The 22,500-nt window shown below is 28.5% G+C and overlaps 2 protein-coding genes across 3 annotated transcripts; one reads left to right on the forward strand and one right to left on the reverse strand.

Moving 5' to 3' along the window:
• The first annotated feature begins 565 nt into the window (after positions 1 to 565).
• Positions 566 to 7,841, forward strand: LOC107166251 (uncharacterized). The gene is made up of 10 exons (XM_015514837.2): positions 566 to 945; positions 3,042 to 4,278; positions 4,338 to 4,472; positions 4,539 to 4,742; positions 4,807 to 4,927; positions 5,675 to 5,896; positions 5,998 to 6,151; positions 6,244 to 6,359; positions 6,577 to 6,942; positions 7,016 to 7,841. The coding sequence occupies exons 2-10, from the start codon at positions 3,045 to 3,047 to the stop codon at positions 7,149 to 7,151; spliced, it is 2,688 nt and encodes an 895-aa protein (XP_015370323.2). The 5' UTR covers positions 566 to 945; positions 3,042 to 3,044; the 3' UTR covers positions 7,152 to 7,841.
• Positions 7,842 to 9,786: 1,945 nt separating this feature from the next.
• On the reverse strand, positions 9,787 to 17,132 carry LOC107166244 (coronin-2B-like). Of its 2 annotated transcripts, XM_089218801.1 has the most exons (14): positions 16,811 to 17,132; positions 15,939 to 16,035; positions 15,657 to 15,854; positions 15,476 to 15,592; positions 15,223 to 15,372; positions 14,339 to 14,503; positions 14,011 to 14,232; positions 13,838 to 13,924; positions 13,641 to 13,763; positions 13,141 to 13,258; positions 12,934 to 13,061; positions 12,749 to 12,859; positions 12,521 to 12,595; positions 9,787 to 11,931 (listed from the first exon to the last, which is right to left on the reverse strand). In XM_089218801.1, the coding sequence occupies exons 2-14, from the start codon at positions 15,951 to 15,953 to the stop codon at positions 11,791 to 11,793; spliced, it is 1,650 nt and encodes a 549-aa protein (XP_089074927.1). In that variant the 5' UTR covers positions 15,954 to 16,035; positions 16,811 to 17,132; the 3' UTR covers positions 9,787 to 11,790. The 2 variants fall into 2 exon arrangements, with proteins under 2 accessions (XP_089074927.1, XP_089074926.1); XM_089218800.1 differs by lacking the exon at positions 15,939 to 16,035.
• Between the last annotated feature and the right edge of the window lie 5,368 nt (positions 17,133 to 22,500).

Consider the following 22,500-nt stretch of genomic DNA (forward strand, 5'->3'; position numbering starts at 1 on the left):
TAAAATATTATCTCCCTTAAATCGACTAGATTAGGTGACAAAACGTGCTTAGCCGTCGCCGTGTTATAAGCGCGCGGAAAACCATAACCTCTAAACAGGTACCTGCGGAAAGAATTATAGACGACGTAGGTACGATAATATTATAATGAGAATACGACCGACCGGTAGCCAACCGCCAACGTTTCAACCGCAACACAGGTAACAAGTATATCGGTGGACGTTTAAATGTAAAAACAATTGTAAAAACCACAATAGCGTTATTATAATTATAATTATTGTAGTTGACGAGTGCCTCATTCAAATCTCGATTTGCGCCGGGTGTTAAGGACTACATCGCCTCGTTAATATTTTTTAAAAACAATAATATTATATCATCATAGCATAAAATTATTGTCGTTGGACCTTGGACGCGCGACGGAAAGGACGTCATCGCAACGAGTTGCGTACGATAATTATGGTGCGCGCCGTACGGTAATACCGGGCGCGCTTTCGGAACGGCCGTCGCGCGCGCCGCAGCAGCAGCTGCCCGTTCTCGGGTCGGCGCGTTCTTCACCGTCGCGCGTCCGTAGTGGGGGGATCTCATCGATGACTCGCCGTGCACATGACCCGTGCGAAATCGCAAACATGGCCGACACCATTGTTTTGATTTTACCACACTAATTGCGTGTGTGTGCGCGCACGCTCGTGTGTGCGTCTGTAATTTTTTTACTCGTTTTTTACACACACGAATTAATTTCTTCCAACGATTTTCACTCGGCCAGTGTGATGCGCCGGCTGGTCGATTCCCGCTCGCCGTCCGTTTCCCGTCGATTTCTATAATTCCGACATAATATTATACGCTTTTCCGTTAGTCCGCGTTTCGTTTCCGCCGAAAATGTAAATACTCGACCGGCCAGCTGCAACCCCTTTAATACATACCGACAGCCACAGCCGAGAACAATCCTAGTGAGTAATACCCAAATAGTAACAATTGGTAGTCCGTTTGATGACCGTCACATCCGTTCTTTTCTTCTTATCAATAACGGAAGTGTAAAGGATATATGAAAAAAATCGGACTGTCGCTAAGAGTGTATGTTCATTCTAGTCCGTGGTCAGCCCGCGGTCGATCATTTGTGTTGTTCTGTTCATCATCGTCAGTTCGTGTAGATTATATTTTTTTTCGAATTTCATCTTATTTTCGTCTATTGCCCCCTGCCAATGAAGTTACTGTGAAAGGTCTTCTTTTAATGGTTGTTGTGTAATTCCGGCCAGTCTGCCACGCAACAGTAGTATATAAGTCCTCAATTTGACCGTCTGATTTTAATTCCACTAGTATTTTGTAGATTCTATCCAATGTTATAGGTACCATAGGCGTGCGCAGGTATATGCAGGGTATGCAGCTGAGAATAGAAGCTCTTCGAGGGGCGAAAATCTGTACTAGAAAAAAACCTTTTTTTGGGCAAGAAAAATAATTAGTGTGTGTATTAAAATATTTATTACGATAACAAATGATTTAAAATAACAGAAATGACATCAGACTTACGACAATGACAATGTTTGATTCACGTAAAAAATCATAATAAGATGATTAATCTGCTAACCATCATCCGACGTTTAGATATACCTATGGGCTATGGCCTGGTGCTATTAGCAAATTGAAACATCTAATTACTAGTTGTTAACTACCAAGTATTGGCGAAATACATTCTCTTTGTATTTTGTCATGATATTTGTTACAATATTTTGTTAATTAAACAGTAAGACTTTTCAATATTTGTGTATTGTGTAGGTGTATAAATTATCAAAATTTTACATGCTTTGAATAACTTTCTGGGTACGCCAGTGGCAGTTTTTTGCATACCCTGACAAAGAGGCCCACACATGCCTATGATAGGTACCATTATTTTGTGCTGTTTTATATGTATATAAAACTTATGTTCCACTGTCTTAAGATGTGTTAGGTTAGGTTAAGCGAGTACCTATCATTAGAACATGGTATAATTCTTCTATATATCTGAAGCAGATATTTACCAATACCTATAATGTTTTTAACCAATTGGATTAGATTAGATACCTTATCTAAAATTGTTTACATCATTGCATTTCAATTTTTAATGGTTCATCGCAGTATGAGTTTAGTTTCATAGTTAAATAATAATTCCTACTCTGTTTTTGTCATTTCACTTATATATTATTATGATAATTCTAAAAAGAGAGCTAAAAAAAAATTAGTCTTAAAAGTAGGTTATTAAACCTATTCAGTAATTGAAATGTATTAGGTATTATTGTAGAATTATTATTTTACCTACTTTGATTGTTTTATAGTTCAAAAACATTCTTGATTATTATTGTGAAATAGATTGAACCTAGATATCTATTGGTATCATTATTATTAAATTTGAACTTTGAACAATAAATGTTTTTCATGTTTCATTAATAATTAGTTTTCCCAAACAAATAACCTAATAACAATATTATATAAAAAAGTTCATATACCTATTTGTTTGAGTTCTCGAATTCTTGAATTTGTTTATTTTTATTTCTTTACTCTTCAGATTTAATTTGGATAAAAATAATATTTTCCATTTTAGTTTTTATATCTGAAATAAAAAAATATGTTAATGATATTAATGCAATGACATCTGTACTATTTTTGACTTGGCTCAAACTCTAATACAAATTCTTTATGAAACCATAGTAATCTATTAATTGGTTGATTTTGAATGTTTAATTTCAGTTATTATATTTTAACATGATCAACAAAATAGTAGGTATAAATTAAAGTATAATTGTAAGAAGCTTGACTTAAGCAAGCTATCTATATTTTTGAGATAAACCTGTCAATCACATTTCATGTTTACTTAATGGATATTCATGTTTTATTATCATTAAGTACCACAGGTACAGAATTTTATCGATTACATTTTAATTTAGCTATAGATTTATTAATCTACCATGAATAAATATTTTTGTAGTAACTAATTAATGGGTAGGTATGATATACTACTAATTTTATTATAAACCATTTCTATCATTACGGTATTATTGTTTTATGAATGAAGAATATGGATAATCAAAACCATCATCAATCTTCAGTGAAAAAACGTTCCATTGACGATATCATAAACAACATAACATCAGATCTTCAAAGTTATGAAGGTCGTTATATGGTGTTGGGTAACCCGAGACAATCGACTGATATGATGTGGCAACAAGTGAATAACTATGCAAATCCTCCTCAGCCACAACATAATATTTATAACCAAGAACCAATGAATTTGACTAATAGCAACCCGTACATATTAAATAATAATCAGTATACTCCATTTATGCAACCTCAGAATTCAATACCAGGATATGTTAACTATGATCATCAAGTATATCCACAACAGCATCATCCTCATCATCTTCAGCACCATCAGCAACAGCAACAACATCAACAACATCAACAGCAACAACATCAACAGCAGCAGCAGCAGCAGCAACAACTACAACAACAACAACAACAACAACAGCGACCACAACATCAACAAACCTCTCAGCAGCAGCAACAAATGAACTATACATACTATCAACAGTCACAATATACTTCTCATCCCATGTCATACCAGACTCCTACATATGGTCTTTTTGATGGACCTTGTAATGATGCACTAATTGAAAACCTTGTTCAAAGTTGGAGCCAAACTCAAAGCAATGGTGGGGTATTTAGCCCTTTTGGAGATCAAGCATTCCAGACATCGAGAGAAATTGTGCCTGAACAAGATATTAATGTTCTTAACCACAACACAATACCTAACCACAAAAATATTGCCACACCAGTTAGAAAGGTTAGAATGGTAGCAGAAGTGCGTCCAATGCGACCAAGTTATTCTGATGTTTTAGCTAAGTCTCCTGCTATAGGACCAGTAAAAAAGACGGCAGCTAGTACACAAGTAGAAACTTCTTCAGATGTTAAAACTTCGTCAAAAGTAAAAACCACTATCAAGAAAAAAAAGAATTCTGCTAAGGTAGGTCAAGGAGAATCTGGGTTAAGAAGACAAAATTCATCTGCGAGTAGTGAAGAGCGCAACACTCCTACAGTTGAATATAAAGAAGATAAAAAGTCTGAAATAATAATCAACGGAAATGAAAAGGTTTGGACATCATCAGAAGACTTGAACGGATCAGAATATTTTGAAGCTGATGAGAATGCATATAGTAATATTTTGGTTCCAAAGTCTAAAGAAAATAATAAAAAAGATAAAACGAAAGTTAAACCTAAAGTGGCAACTATTCCACTGACAAAAAGCAGTTTAGGTAAAATAAAAATGTATGGTAAATCATATCAGATCTTGTAAAATTGTTATTTTTTGTAGGTCATACTGTAAAGCCTCTTAAAGATGATGTTGAAAAACTCAAGTCCAAGAAAATTATTCAACCAAGTTGTGCGAATGGTGTTATTAAAAAAGACAAGTTAAATTATGACTCAAAGAAACATAATGAATCAAATAGTATGTTAATATTTTTTAAAGTTATTTTCGATTATAAAATTGTATTTAAAAAATAATTCCCCATAGATGTTAATACAACAACAAAATTTGATGAAAATGAAAAACCTTCAACCAAAATGTCTTCAAATGTATCCCAATCACAACAGACTGCAGCAACTAGTAAAAATCAGGGTTCTCGTAGTACTGCCACATTCACAGCACTACCATTTAAAGCAAGATATCAACGTGTAACTAAGAAGCGACCACGTAGCTCTGCCATCAATACAATGAGTATGTTAAATTAAATACAACGATGTTTGGCTGTATTTAAAACTAATCATGTTGATATTTTCAGTAACTAAACATTTGAACTTTTTAAAAACTCAGCTTGTTCAATATGCTCCATTAATGGTCTTCTGGTTTGTTCATCTATTATGGGATGTTATTACCATGAGTTTACATTTACTTTTACATTTGTGAGTAAACTACTATTTAGCTCTAAAATCAAGTTCTAAGTCACTTTTATATGATCTATGAAAAATATGACCAATGCAAGTAATTTGACTTGTAGAACATAGTAAAAAATAAACTAAAGAACACTACATACCTGTTATGGGACAGTTTGTACTAATTTAATATAGTAGGTAGGTAGTTAAAAAATATTAAACTCAGTAATTTGAAATTAAATTGTATGGATTACATGTTTGCTCATTCATAAATAGGGTTGCTTTAGTAAGCAGAAACAACAAACTTTATATAATTTTTATGGGAAAATTATATATTGATTTAAATTTTTTTAGAAAATTTGATTTTCAACGGTTTTTAATTGTATTAAATTTGGTTTTTACATTTTGCTAGGATGCCACATAGCCGCTGCTCACAATTGTTTTTCATATGCAATGATTTTCCATAGAATTCAAATCTAACTCTTCCATTACAATGATATACTTGATAACTACTGTCAGAATTTCAGTACTTGCTTTTCTTCTTATTTTTTTTTAGAAAATCCATAAATATGAGATTATTTCGATAAATAAAAACAAAATTAAGTTAAAGAATTTTAGTTTTGCAGTCTATATTTTTAGCTTGCTAAACTAAGTGTCTGTATTCTAAATTTTTATAGTAGGCATTAGGCATAGGTTATCTATAAGTGACTGTTGACCATAAAATACATTTATTTAATATCTAATAACCAATATTATATGTTTTAAATTATTATTTAGATCTGCATCAGGTATTACTCAACTAGCCGATTTTAGTAAAAATTGTTGGAAGCATTTTTGGATTGGATTGAGCTCTCCGTTTACAGGTGCATCACATTGGGCTCGAGTCAAATGGAAAGATCAGAATTCAGGTAACACTCTGCAAACAAATATTCCACTACCTACTACTGGTGAAGAAGCACTTAAAAGGCTACTTGCTTGCAAAGGAAAAGATCCATACAGGTAATTACAGTAATCTAGAATGAATTATTTCAGTATATCATGTGATAACCCAACTCAAGCATTTAAAATATAATCTACATTTAACATAATATGTACTTTAGTATTTTGGGTGTGACTGTTGATTCATCAGAAGATGATATAAAGAAGTATTACAAAAGACAAGCTGTCCTTGTTCACCCAGACAAAAACAATCAGTCGGGAGCTGAAGAAGCTTTTAAAATTTTAATTCATGCTTTCAACATGATTGGTGATCCAGTGAGTTGTTTTTATTTATGGAATACACTGAAAAAAATAATGTTTTTATTTTGTGCTTTTATTAATCATATTTTATTCTTTTATATTTATAGGAGAAACGTAAACTCTATGATAGTGGTATTGAGCATATTAAAGAAAACTACGACGAACTAAACAAATTGTTGAAAAATCTTCATGAAAAAATGGCACAAGTTGCAAATACAATTAGGTATTTAAAAAATAATTACATTTGAAAATTAATTTTTGGTAGAAGACATTCAAAATTCATTAAACTTAAGTTCTATCATAGTGTAAAAGTAAATTTCCTTAATTTTAATTTATTTATTACTAGATTAGTAACATTTATTAAGGTTTATCAGATTAAATATTTTTTATTATAATTTATATATTATATTTATGTTATCTGATTAATTATGTTTTTTCAGGTGTACTAGCTGTGGTAAACGGCACAAAAGGAAACTGGTATTGTGTCGGCCAATGTACGCTGCACGCTTTTGTGCATTGTGCAATGTACATCATTCCGCTCGTGATGGTGACATATGGTCAGAAAGTAGTTTGTTTGGTTTGCGCTGGAAGTACTTTGGATGTATGGATGGTGGAGTATATGACATCACTGAATGGGCCACTTGTCAGCACGGTAGTTTGAAGCACATGCGAGCAGATACTCATTCTGTACAGTACAGGATAATATTTGGTGGCAAACAACAAACTCCAGAGCCAACGGTTTCCCCATCGCCACCCTCACAACCCAGAACACAAGCACCGCCACCACCTTCAACGCCCTTATTTGAGTATGTATCATAAAATAAACTATTGAAGAGTAGAATAATTCATGACAAAACCATTTTTTTTTTTTGCTTGCAGTTTTCATCAACCACATCTAGATGAATTCTTGAGTTCATTTTATCAACATCCAGTGCCGGGTTCTGCAACCAATGGTGAATTTGGAACCACAACTGACATTCCTCGGCAACGCACTAAAAACAAAAGAAAAAAATAGAAAATGATCTTCCTTGAATTTGCACTTTTAAGTATAATATGTTTTTCATTTTCGAAAAAAGCAATTTCAAAATAAGTATCTTATTTAGACTAATATCTAATAACTCGTACAGATTGCAATATTTTGTTTGTATTTTGATTTTAATTTACATTTTAAACAACTTATCACTTGTACTTTTATATATAAGTACATTGGCGATTTACACTGTTTTTCATTATCATTATCATTGTCATCACCATCATATTTATGTATGAACAAATACGCCTCTCAAAACAAGTGATATATTTTTTTAATATTTATGATTAGTGTTTAATTAATTTACTACATAACATTAACATCTGTTTGTCATATATTGCTATATGGCTTAACTTTAAATTAACCTTAATATTAACACTCAGTGTTTTTATATATCATTTCTGTTCAAAACTGTTTTCTTACTAAAACCCTAAGTTTAAAATAAAAAGAATTCATTTATTCATTAAGAATTCTCTTTTGTACAATAGTTTAAAATTTCTATTTCCCTCTTATTTTTTACGTTTTAGACTTTTAGCGTTTAACCCACACAATTTATTATCAGTTCAACATTATTATTTATGTATACCTCAAATGCAGAAATGTCAATTTTGTGAACTTTATAATGTAATAACAATAAATACATTTCTGTCTGAAAATTAATTCAGTATTAAAGTATTTGATGTTAATTTATTGTTTCAAATCCTCTTCATTGCCCAGTATTGTAAAGAATACTTTGAAAATGTAATCAAATAAATTTTTCAAAAGTATTTAAAATTGTATTTTGGTGTTAATTCTCTCATTGATTAAAAATAATATTTACAATCAATGATTCTGTTTATTGTTTTGCACTAGTAACCTAGTTACTTTAGTAAATATTCTAGCCTGATATAATTTTTAATTTAAATTTTATTTATAGTTCATTATTGCAAAACATTTGTTACGTCACGATTTTGTTTTTTATTTAAGAATATTTTATAACCTCGATTTCTTTGATTCTTGTACCTTCTATAAATAAGGTGTTAAACTAATTATAATACTAAAATCAAACCGAAATAAATTATGTAAAGAAGTGCTAAGTATAATGCCAACTTGTAGTAAAATTACAAATATGCACAGAAATATTCAAAATGTTTCGCACTTATATGTAAATTGCAGATATTGGTGAAAACCAAGGGGAAAAAATGATAAATTACACCACTAGAACATAATATAAAAATGGTTTTTCCATTTCTTCTCTTGTTAGGTGGATTAAATTTGTCCACCAGTCTCATGTAGGCCACATGCTGGTGATCCCTGTTTTATATAATTATTAATATGCTGCACAGACATAAAGTGTTTTTAAGATGGACTTATATGAAAATATTTTTTTCGAGATATTTTATCTTCACATGCCCACAATTTTCCCATGATAATTCTTAATTAATTTTCATTTTTAATAATATTTGGATTTGGAAAAATTGAAATGGTTCATTTATTTATCATAGCACGATTTGAAATACCCACATTTCTAACCATCATGATTCGATGAACTTACAAATGCCGAAAGTAATTCCAGTCTAATTATAATATTAAAGATGTATTACGCCAAAATGTGTGTAAAATTAAGATCATTAAATGCTGGGTTTTGAATTTATGGCGGTGCTTGTGAAGTGGATTAAAGTTTATCAGGGCCAATTTATTGGTCAAGATTACAGCTGATTTAAATTGATTGTGTTACGTCTATACCAAACTCTTGAAATTCAACGTTTATGTATAGTATTAAGTTGTTAATTTACATTAGTTTTATATTTTTATTCCTTATTTGTATAGCAATTTAAAAGGTAAACGAGAACATTTGAATATAGTTTCATGTTAACTTGTTTATGTGTTTTAAAATGAAAAACTATAATAATTAACTTAAAATTTAATATTGAGTTCAAAAAAATGATCATATTTATTATATTCACATTTCATAGATAATTTTTACATGTAGCCAAAGAGGTGAAAAATAATTAGGTTTTTTGTTTAGGAAGGAAGGATTCTTGAATTTTTCACGACCTCTTTTTCGGTATGTTTGATATTAAAGGAATTTAATTTGCAGTGGTAAACAATATGTTACACAATAAACATTAATGTTATATATACAGGGTGATTCTTTTATCATTGAACACTCATTATTTAAAAAAGTATTTACTTTTTTCAAAATATTTTTTTACATAGTTTCAAGTTGTTAAAAAACCAACGTTTTTATTAAAAAATTATATTTTTTATCCTTATCATTTTTTAAGTTTTTTATTTTTTTGAATGACAAGAGTTTTAATATCATATTCCAAAGCAGAATATTTTTCTAATTATTTTGATACGTAAAAATCGAATTTTGGACGAGTAGTTAGTAGTAGACAACTCTATGTTGTCATTCAAAAAAGTAAAAAACTTAAAAAATTATAAGGATAAAAAATATTAAAAAACATAATTTTTTAATAAAAATGTTGTTTTTTTAACAACATGAAACTCTGTAAAAAAATATTTTCAAAAACATTGATACTTATTGAAATAAGGAGTGTTCAATGATAAAAGAATCACCCGGTATATAGATATTATATATATATATATATATTACTATATAAGCAAAACTGAAAAATATATATCAATGTTTCATTTAATATTATAATATAAATGTAAAAAAAAAATTATAACTTATTGTAGCAAAACATCAAAACAGGTCCAAACTCTATTTATATATTTATTCAAAGCGTATAATATTAAATTGATGGGAATGTGAGTACAACATTGAACATATTTTAGCATAATATAAAGATTAAAAACAATTAAAACTAAAACTTATCTATATAGTTAATTAACATCCTCAGATACTAGCTGTTTTGTAAAGCACAATATATAAAAATGGATCATACATCAAATCATATTATTATGCAAGAAAACATAATAAATGACTGTATGAACACGGTGTAATGGAAAAAAAGTGAATTTCTTCGTCTTATGTAGGAAAAATAATAAAAAATAATACTTAATAACTGTCAAACAAAAAAACTTAATAATTTAATCATAAAAAAATAAAATATGCACATCCCCATCAGTCATTTCTATGCGGTTTTAGAGGTGACTTATCAACAGAATTGACTATATCAGTCATCAAACAATTCATAAAAAATGTGAACAATTAGAATTTTAATAACCAATAAACTTTCATACAAATTGTATCAATAGATGATTTTTTATGATGTATCTATTTATAAACATCTAAAACCGCAATAAAATAATATAAAGCACAATATTGTATTAAACTCAGGTATACATAATCAATTCACTGTACTTAACTCATGTAACAGTTACAATAAATTTCACAAAAATAAATAATGACATAAAACAACATTTTAATAGCACGTCAGGTGGAACAAAGTTTCATGTTTTTGTAAAATATACATTTTTTTATTGTTATTTATTTTGCCTAACCTGACTATGCATGTTATATAATTTTGTATGTGTACTAATTACAATTCAAGCAACATAATATAAAATGTGAATAAAATATTTCATTAATACAAAATTGTCAGCCAAATTGTGAATCTAAAATTAATCACTGTATAATTAAAAAAAAAAAAAATGTCTTACACAAGATATGTCAAGCAGTATAATCTCATTAAAGCGATATAGAATAAGCCTTATTAATTTTGTAATACCTTAAGCCAAACTTAATTACATTAGTTAAACTATTTAGTATTTACCTATTAGTAGATTTTAGTACAGTAATATTATTGTAATTAATATTGGAGCATATATTTTTATTTGTTCAGTCTATATTAGATAATCAATTTTTTGGTTAAATTGATAACAAATAATTGTATTTGAATATAAATCAAAATGATTAAGAGGAGTAGAGGACGTTAAACTTGCATATAATCAAAGAAAATACATTTTACGTTCAACGTCAAAGTAAGTTAAAATTATTGTTTATTCTTCAAACAATATTATAAAACAAAACAAAACAAAATAAATGTTACATATGAAATGATAATTTAATTTTAGCTAACAGCCATGACAATACTAGTAAATTATTATTTGTCCTTAAAGTTTATCCAAATAGTCTTTTAAAATAACTTAATTATAAAACTAAATTTATAATATTGACTGTTTTTTTAAGACTTCAAATATACAATTAATCAGATTTCACTATAACATTATCTCTTACATATCTTTAATTTATAAGAAATGCTTTAAATTATTTGATATGCCATTTCAATTTCTTTGAAATATAACTTATAATAAAAAATAACTGCATTCAATTACTAGCAAAAACATATAGCGCTCAAAAGAATAAGAGAATGGTAACCTAATTAAAAAAAAAATTATAGGTTATGAAAATATTAATGCAACAAATTATTGTTTGATCACAGAATAGGGTGCAACACAGAATTTTATTTTTTGCTTCAGACATTTAGTCTCACCCTGAATTTGATTCTTAGTTTAAAAACAGTAGCAGCTTAAAGCTTCAATGCTTATTTGATTGATTATTACTCAAGTAGGTAGCATAATCTTTGGGTCATATTTTAACCAAAAGGCATAAGCTCAAAAGTATTATAAAATATATATAGAGAAGAAATTGCACCAGGTAATAATCTATTGATTACTGTAATCTTTGAACCTTAAGCTGCGATTGAAGTGTAGAAACAAGATCTTCGAGGTCTTGAATGCGCCGATCTCTGTGAGCCAATTGCTTTCTCAACATGTTTAGTTCTTCACATTGACGAGTGAAAGCTTTTTTCATCTAAAATAACAATTTTGTAATTAATATTTTTTTTATTTTTTTCATCACTTATTAAAAATGGGTAATAAATCCAAATAAATTCTCAATGATTGCACTCGGCCATTTCCATAATTATGTCATGATAGGTGTATAATAAATAAAAGAAACTGTAATTTTTGCTTTGGTTAAAAAAGTTAATTGATTACTAAACCTTTACATTTTTATATATTTGATGTTATTAAAAATATGTTTTCTACAAAACTATAAAATACTTTTTATATAAAACATCTTTTTCATAGTTCAATTCTACTTTCATGTTCTTAACCAAGTTTAGATAAAATTTTGTAATTATCCACTAAAACCTTGAAATATTCATGCTTTAAAATTTAATGAAATATTAGTAACAACAACAACATAGCAAATACTTGTATTTGATAGCAAGTAATCGGAATTAATGGTAAGTACTTATAACTAGAAAAATAATTTCATAATACTATTTTTTGTTTTATAGAGAAACACATTCTATACAATGATTTGAAATTCTAAATATTGCTTGGGAATTTAGTAACTACATTTGTTCCCCAAATATATATTTAATCTTAACACATACTTGATATTCATTTTTCATATTATCGTTGTAATTTGAGTTTTCCTTTATATTATTGCATTCTTCATCTCCATCAGTCTAAAATTAATTAATATCAAAATTAAATATTAACTCGAAAATCACAATGTATAAATTGAGTTCAACATATTAACTTTATTCAGAAAATATCCAATAATACTTTATATCACTGTTAAACATACAATTATAATATATATTTATTATTAAGCTTACAGTGTTAGTGAATTTTCCTACTAATGAATTACTCAATTTCTGTTGTATTTGTTGAAATCTCGTGTTTTGATTAACTTGAGTCTTTTGGATCTTTTCAATCTCCGGCAACATCTGACAATTAAAAATAAGTTATAACGCTTGGTAAACAAATTGTAAATCAACAAAATTAAATTGGTTATATTTACATCTAGTGGTCGATAATCAGGCACTGTTTCCTTGGAGAGGAAAGCAAATTTCATACGATAATTAGTGTCATTGCGAGTGGCTTCATTGGAAACAAATGCTTGGGGCTTATGTGTTTTTACTGAAATCCCTATTTATATATTATATTTAAGATTGATTAATAATATTTTAATGATTGTTTTGTTTTATACAAGAAAACAATTATATACCTGTTTTCATTGACATTAAAACTGGCGGTTTGCTAATTCCATTAAACCATTCTTGGGCACTCAATGCTGGTACCGGAGCAGCAGTATCAGGATACAAGTCATGTTGATACTGGTCACTCTAAAACAAATCATATTTTTAAAAAAAAAATAGTAAAATAATGTTATTTACATTCTTTCAATTTTTAATATTAATATATTTGTCTGAAAATTGCAGAAAAAACAAATGATACTAAATAATAAATTAGATATTGTTAATAATACTGATAAGAAGAAATATATTATGTTATAATTACATAGGATATAGTAAATATAATTTATAATTGAATATAAAAACAAGTAACACTTAGAATTAACAATTTTGTACAATTATGTGGTTATGGAGCTTGAGAGGGTTTTAAAGGATTTATTATAAAATAATAAATATAGATAAGACATAATATATTAGACATCTCAAACATTAAGTATTTAAAAAAAAATTTATACTTATGTTATTATCTTACCTTTCTTGGAACAATCATTGAAATTGGTTCACAGACATTACGAGTAGTATGTAGTTTATAAAATCGCATAATTTCACAACGACTCACATTACAACCACGTTTAACCATCATTCCAAATCCTTTCTAAAAATAAATTAATTTTAAAATAAGTATAAAATGCCATGGTTAATATATTTAAAAATTAAAATGCAACCAACCTGTGGGCAACCGGATATAAATTGATTTAAAAAATGTATATACGGTGATTCATCAACTATTTCATAATATCTTATATTGCCATCACCCTAAAAATATCACATATTTTGATCAATTAATATATCAATAAAAAAAAAAAAAAATTGTATTGAAATAAATATATATCCAAACTAACTTTTCCAGCTAAGTAAACCATCCTTGTGTCATAGTCATAGTATGGGAATAAGATTCCTGATGATGAGTCAATATTGACACGATGCAAAGGTTCTGATAAATCAGTATGATTCCAAATAGCTATCTGCCTGTCTGAATATGTTGAAAAACCTGTGGTCAATATCCGTTCATTATCTAAATAAATTACCTTGCATGAACGTGATCCTTCATGACAAATTCCCTCCTAAATAATAAAAATTAATCAGGTAAGTAAAATGACTATTTTATATAAACATTATTATACATATAAATTGTAATTTTAAGAATATTATAATTTATATTTTACTTACTGAAACTACTAATCCAGATCTAGGATCAATTGATCTAATTTTTTTGTCTTTGCAAGTTGTTGCTAGTCTAGTACCATCTCTATTAAATGTTAATGAATACACAATATCTGGATGGTAATCAATTGTATTTAAAATTTGACCCGTCCCCGCATCCCATAACATAACCTAATACACAAAAAGGAATAGTAAAGTTAAGATTAAAAAAATCATTTTTGTATACTAAAACAATTTTTCAGACTATTGATATATAAGTTTTTTAGATTTTCATTAATTTTCATTTTTATAGTTTTTATCTTTTAAATGATAAATACACAAAAAACAGTGAAAATTTACAAAATATTTAAGTACCTATAATAACAATAATTTATGTGATAAATATAATTGGTAGTCTTTTGTACTCGACAAATTAAAAATGTATATTATTATTAATAGTAATCAAGATAACTAGATAGTTGGTTACATATTTTGTAAAATTATATTTCATTATATTATCTATTATCATTTTTTTTTTTATTTTTATATGATACATATTATGAATTTTATAGCACATATTTTTTTTGTATAAATACATACTTTGGTTATATAAATACATATAAAATCCAACCGTAGTAATAATGTATTATAACAGTAGTAACCAATAATAAATCACGAGCCATGGTATTGCAAGACAAATATGATTAGGAAAAGGAATACTACCTATTATTATATTAGTAAAAATGTTAAGATACGATTCGCATGAGCCTATGATAGAAGTTGCATAAGCTCGCACACCATGGTTTGGCCACTCCTGTTTTTGAGTATCAACTATACTATAGTAGAACTGTATCTTTTATAATACTAAATAATTCTTTTTTTTTATAAATTTTTTTAACATTTATTCTTACCATATAATCAAAACCAGAGCTAGCTATGACATTTTCTGCAGTTGGATGCCATTCAATGTAGCCCACCCTGCGGCGGTGTCCACGTAACTCTATAAGCCATTCATTCAAGTTGCAACTTAGACCACTGTCTGGGATATACCATAATTTAATCTATAAAATATCAATAAAAAAAAAAATTGAAATTTGAAAATTAGAATTTTACATTTTGAATAAATAAAAACAAATAGTATGATACACAATACATATGACTTACAGTACAATCATCAGAACAAGAAGCAATTATGTTATCATTGAATGGATTCCATTTTACATCCAAAACTGGACCTCTATGGCCAGTAACTTTGCTGGTATTTAAATCTAAACGACCAGTCTAAAATCAAACAAGTAGTAGAAATTACTAATTTGACATTATTCCAATTAATAATAGCTTATACCTTATTGATTGGTAATACTACAAATGCTCCACCACCAGCTACTTCAGTTACAATGGCAACAAATTTTGGGTTGGCAGCACAAAAATTAGAATCATGAGCGTTGCGAGTGATTGGAATATTGTCATACAATTCTTCTCGCCTGGACGGGGATCCATATACATGACGAAACTTTGAACTACGCACTCCACGGAATAATGCCTATTAAATATTATAGGTATATTAACATTTTTGTACTTGATAAAATATATGAAAGAAAATATTATAAATTATAATAAATTGTACCGTATTATTTGTCATGTTGATAGTTTGCTGTTAAAATAATATTTGGAATTCATGCATTTCAAAAACAAAATACTATGAAAAATTTAAGCACACAAAACTGAAAAAAAAAAAACAAAAAAAAAATAATGATATAACTTCTATATTCTACGACTAAGGATTACCTACTATATGTAATCACACTATTCCTATGGAGAAAAATAAAAAAATCTAAGCTAACACTATCTTCTAACTTTTTGAATGAATTAAAATTATTATGACGATAATATGTAACAGTAAAGAACATTCGATGTAAGATAAAAAATAATGGTAGGTACTCAAAGCATGAAAATATATTCATGAATAATGCAATAACGTAATTGAATGCACATAACTACTGCCCTTTCTCTCTCACTAGATAAATTATACATTATAAAATGCATTTTACAACCAACTAAATACCATACACACAAGAAACATACTTTTTACGTTTTACCTACTATCATCTATTAAATACTATACAGTTTATAATGAAATATGAACCTATACGTCGAGACAATATCAGGCAGTGGTTTCCATAAGAATAAATTATTTTTCGATCTCAAATAGCATTTTAGCAAATACGACGATATAATTGTCATCGGTCGATCGTGCAGAAACTGAGACGAGTTAATCTTCCGAGTAGCTGCTAAGTGCGCGTTACATTAACGACTATACACCTAGATACTAACGAAACAGCCAGATAGGTATCTACTAAGGAGCTTGCTTCTATCGTCGTCTTCGTTTTGTTTGTCAAAAGAAAACAATCTAAATTCGGAGAGCAAAACCACAAATTGCGAACTAAAAAAAACTAATAGGTACTGGCCTTTATAAAATAGTCATTTGTGAATTTTTACCTTGATCACGGGCTTGTTGCAAGCCCTGATGTCTACTAAGGCGTTAGACTTGAACACGTCATCGATTTTGTAGCCAGTGCAGTGTTTGTCCAGAGTGCCCATAATGTAATTGATTTTATGGCGTGGGTCTCATTGAGAAATAAAATAGTTCAAGAAAAATGGCGCGCGAAATTTCGTACGAAAGAAACAGAACCAGAACGCCGTACAAATGACATGTCTCGATAACGTTATGAACACACTGAGTCACTGTCCCACTGAAATGATTGGACTAGGGCTCGGAAGTCGGAATCGTCGGCGCCAGGTGGCGGCGGCGGTGACTGAGGTGTGTACTGTGTTGTTATTCCCCGTCCGGGTGGTCAACGTCGCGTGCGTGCGATCATGCGCATGCGTAGATGGTAGAGTGCGGGTGGTTGTCGCGCCTAACCACGGTTATGTTACACAATAGGAAGGGGTCGACAACCTTGCGCTGGGGTCGTGTCGCGTGACCGTGGATAATAATAATAATATTATTATGTAAACGTAAACATGACGACGCTGAGGCACAATACCCGGTAACCGGTAACATATTATTATTATTGCTCAGAATTGTTATCGTGGCGCCGTCCATGTCCAGACTAGACTGTGGAATTATAGTCTCCCCGATTGGCGATTATCTTTTCAGTGGCGTCAGTTTGGGGAACGAGTATTGACTATATTTCTTCCTCATCACCCGCAGATTATTCGTCTTGCGTTAAGAAATTTAGGAAATTGAAAAGTAGTCACAAAGAAACTTGCCCCCACCAGCCCCACCATCCCTTACTACCAGTGGCTTAATCTCAAACCTGGGGCTGCTACAACCTTTTTCTTTTCCCTCTAAAATTTTTTTTATTTATCCAAACCATACATTTTTGTGATATAGGTGAGGGTACCATACAATTTTATAGAACCTATCTGATAATTATAATAACACACGTGTTTCATCATTAGGAAAAGGAAATAAGTAATATAAAAATCAAAAGATATACATAAATATTATGTACTTACTTATTTTATCAAAATATGTAGAAAAACAATTAAAAATGTGTAACAAAATTTGGGGGGGGGGGGGGTGATATACATAGGTTAGGTTAACTACATATAAGGTAATGGGAGTTCAATGTCTTACATTTATATATTATAATTTCTAATTATTTTCATATTTTTAGTGCATGATTTTTACCCGGATTCTTATGCAAATTTTTTTTCAACTTAATTTCCTACCTACATACAGGGTGATTCTTTTAAGTGGGTACACTAATTATCTCGACAAGTATTTAATTTTTTCAAAATATTTTTTACATGGTTTCAAGTTGTTAAAAAACCAACGTTTTTATTAAAAAATTATATTTTTAAATATTTTTTATCCTTATCATTTTTTAAGTTTTTTACTTTTTTGAATGACAACATTGAGTTTTAATTTCATATTCAAAGCAGAATATTTTTCTAAGTATTTTGATACATAGAAATCGAATTTGGGGCTAGTATTTTATGAGTTATAACTGTTATAAGTATTTAAAGTTTAGACAAGCGGAGTAGTGGACAAATATTTTGCGGGGTAACCCCGTACCACACCACTCTGAAAGTCTAAACTTTAAATACCTATAACTCATAAACTACTAGCCCCAAATTCGATTTTTATATATCAAAATACTTAGAAAAATATTCTGCTTTGGAATATGAAATTAAAACTATGTTGTCATTCAAAAAAGTAAAAAACTTAAAAAATGATAAGGATAAAAAATATTTAAAAATATAATTTTTTAATAAAAACGTTGGTTTTTTAACAACTTGAAACCATGCAAAAAAATATTATCTCGAAAAGTATTTACTTTTCGAGATAATTAGTGTACCCACTTAAAAGAATCACTCTGTATATGTGTTCTTGTGGTTTTTCTAATTTATTAATTATGTGCTTCTTCAACAATGCATATAACTATATACTTATATAAGTTTTCCATATAAAACATTAATGTCTTTTTGGGTTCCAATTCCAATTGGGTTTTACCCTATGTATCAAAAAAACGAAAATTCACAGCAATTTAAATCAAATAAATTTTTTTAACATTTTTAAAATTTCCCATAAAATTGTTATCTTTATTAATTGCCCCTAACGTTGGTAGTTTCAGTTTCAGTAATTTCTAGATTTAAAATTATTTGTAAAATGTTTTCTAAATGCTCACAATTATATAAATTGCCTTCTAACCACGTGCCCTATCTCGTCAAAATAAGCTTTGGGAACAAAATGAGGTCTGGGTATTGGATATAATTCTTAAAATTTTAAAACTTGACTTGGCGCATTAAGAAATATTTTTTCAACTGTTGCTATTAATTGATCAACGTCAAGATAATTTGATCTGATTATTTTTTCTACCACCCGATTTAAACCATGTGCTAAACTGCTAAACACGTGAAAAGTAACCTCAAATTGGGCCATTGTGTATTTTTTGTCTAATCGATGTTAACGTTTCCTCGTCAATTACTTAAATATATATATATATTATATATATTGTATATATATTTAGAGTAATTTCATCAAGAATTGTTTTGCCGGAATATTGTTTTAAAAAATCTTTTAATACAGTTAAAATGTTGACGAACTGTTACACCCAAAAGAAGATGTAAAACATTTTCATTAAACTTATCGACGGCGCATTTAAGAGCGTCATATAATCCATACGTGGATGCCGTTTAGATAAAACAGATAATTTCGTCGTCGAAAATCCATGAAAAATTGGAAAAATTGAAAAAATATTTATGAAAAATGTATTTCTTTGTAAAATACATAAAATTATCTAAAATAAATGTTGGTTTATTTTAATCAGAATGACCTCAATCGAATACATTTTTATCAGAATAAGAATATCTCATTTCAATAAAATTATGTATTCACAATATAATCTATTCCCTAGTCATTTTGAATGGTAATAAATAATAATATAACAATATAAATAAACTGATTGTGCTAAAGCTAAAAAACTTACCAGTTTTTTTTATTTAAGATATTAAGCGGAAGTATTTTATAATTATAAAATAAAATTCTCTCATTAAATTACATACTGAATAATATGTTTTTCAAATTTAAGTCTATGATTAAAATGTATATACTTGACTATTTTATATTACAAACTATCTATATATACAGGAATATATTTACATGGTATAATGGTGCATTTAAATATTCACAATTTGTTATAAGAATGTGTAAGGTGCATCGTACATAATGATAAGTGGATAAGTCTGAAGTAAAACTATTTGTACTCATACAGTTAGTACTTAGTAGTATTAAAAAAATATATATTTACTTAAATCAAATTATAGATTCCTTAATCAAAACAAAATAAATACGAGTATTTGCTTCTTCAAATGAATCATTATAAATTTTGTTCTTTACAGGCACTGAAGTACAATTTTATTATTGATATATAGTACAAAATACAAGCATTTTGATTTAAATTTAAAAGCCCTTTTATAAATGAATAATGATAAATAAAATTGGATCAATTGGATCTAACAGTAGCCACTAGCCAGTAAGTAAATCGGAGCACTGAAAAACAATTAATAATTGTATTGCTAGGAATTTCTTCAAGTATTTAATGACGAATTATTGAAAAAAATATTAGAATTTTTTGGATGCTACATTCGCGGTTGTCGTCGCATTCGGCGTGTATCTAACATTTCAAATTTAGTATTTCCAGCATTTTGACAGTTCATGTTACGTTCACGTTTAGTTATATACTTATATATTTTTACTTTTTAAGACAGAATTATTGTCACCTTTATTGCCAACATTATATGTATTCTCTTGGAGTATTTTTAAATATTGTTTTATTTTACTAACTTATTATATGATTTCAGTTCTTAATGCTGTATTTGTACCATACGTCCATAGTCCATATATGGTATACACTAGGTTAAGTACACTATATACTGACCTGTCTGCTATTAAATCACAACCATTTTTTCCTTAGAAACTCCATTAATAATAATATTTTTGCTATTGTATTTCAAAAATCTGTACATCTATAGCTTTTTGGAAAGCATTTTTATGTGCCGACTAACAAAACCCAATAATATGATTAGTACAATACTAAACTATAAGACCAACCATAATGTTTTATATGAAATATTATTTTTAATATATTTCCAAGTTATGTCAAGGGGAAGAATAAATATAGCTGGTTGTTCAAATTCCAAGTGCAGATTAATGAAGTAGTCGAGGTCGAGGGGTCATGCTACTGTGGCCCTAATAACTGACTAGGTTTCACAAGGTTGAGCGGCCCACCCGCAGCTATTAATTCCTGAATATTTATTTTAATTTTACTAGGTTGGTCGTTAAACATTTTAAGAACAAACGATTTCTTTGTTCACTTATTGTATGAACGTAATCTTTCATAGAATATTTTAATATTGTGTACATTGAATGTGTAGATTTATTATTTATAGGTAATCAAATAGGTAATTAAGATATTACGAAACTGTCTAAGTTATTACATCTACGCAGTGTTATATTCACCATTATCTGAAAATTACATTTTTAATTTGCAAAAATCATATTATCATTAACAAAATTCGTGTAATTAAAAGCTTGGAAAATATTATATCTATAGACTATAAGTAATATCTAAAATAATAAGTTCAATGTATAGGTAAGTATAATATCTTATGGAATTTCTTTCAAAACCTACATACAATATATATTATTTAAAGAAATAAATAATTTGTATTTTAAATAAATATTTAAAAAATGTATTTAATATTGATTTCGGTAAAGTACGCCGTTAATACAATGTAGGTATACTCCGTAGTATATACATCATTTTGTATTGTAATATATTATTATAAAAACGCGTGTTCGTTTAATTAATATGATTTAAAAGTTAAAATAATTAAAATTTGTGGTTTGCTTTTCGAGTTCATTGCGAATTATGGAATTTACACGCAAACAGTAAGTTGTTGGTAATGTTCATGTATGAAATAAAAATTTATGCTATTGCAATATTACATTCATATTACTAGCTGGAGCGGTCATCGGTAGAGGAATACGATTGCAGAGGGGCTGCTCTTTTAGACCGTGTAGAAGTGTTCATAAAAAAACGGTTATGGCTATATTATACACAGGAAGTATGCAATAAAATATAACAATAGACACTGGTTATACGATCATTTTACGTTTTCTATAGATCCTAGTTGATAATTATAATTTTTTTTAGCAACAATAATCATACAAATTGTTTAACGGGTCGTTGTATACTACGGCAAACAAAATTAAAAACAGCAAATTACAACAAAAATAATTAATACTCTATATTAATTGACTATTAAATTAATTATACAAAAAAGAAAACATTTTTTTTCCCTTTAAGCTGTATTAAACATAATGCATGAACTAATAATATATACTTTTACAGTTAATAATATAAAAGTGTCATACTATTCATACCTACTTATTAACTATTTTATTATTTGCAATTAGTTGAAATAATATGACGTGACATGTCATCGTGCATTATACGCATATAACAACAATTGCAGTTACTTTCTTGTCTATAAAAAGTTTCTCAAAATATAAGTACATGTAAAAAAAAACGAATGTTTAGGATTTAATATCTTTTATCATCGTCATCATACACCACGGTTCTTAAAAATGACTAATTGGATTTGTCAATAAATGA

This window comes from Diuraphis noxia, unplaced genomic scaffold, assembly GCF_037042655.1.
Source record: "Diuraphis noxia isolate RWA-SAM2 unplaced genomic scaffold, SU_Dnox_SAM2 contig0002, whole genome shotgun sequence".
NCBI lineage: Eukaryota > Metazoa > Arthropoda > Insecta > Hemiptera > Aphididae > Diuraphis > Diuraphis noxia.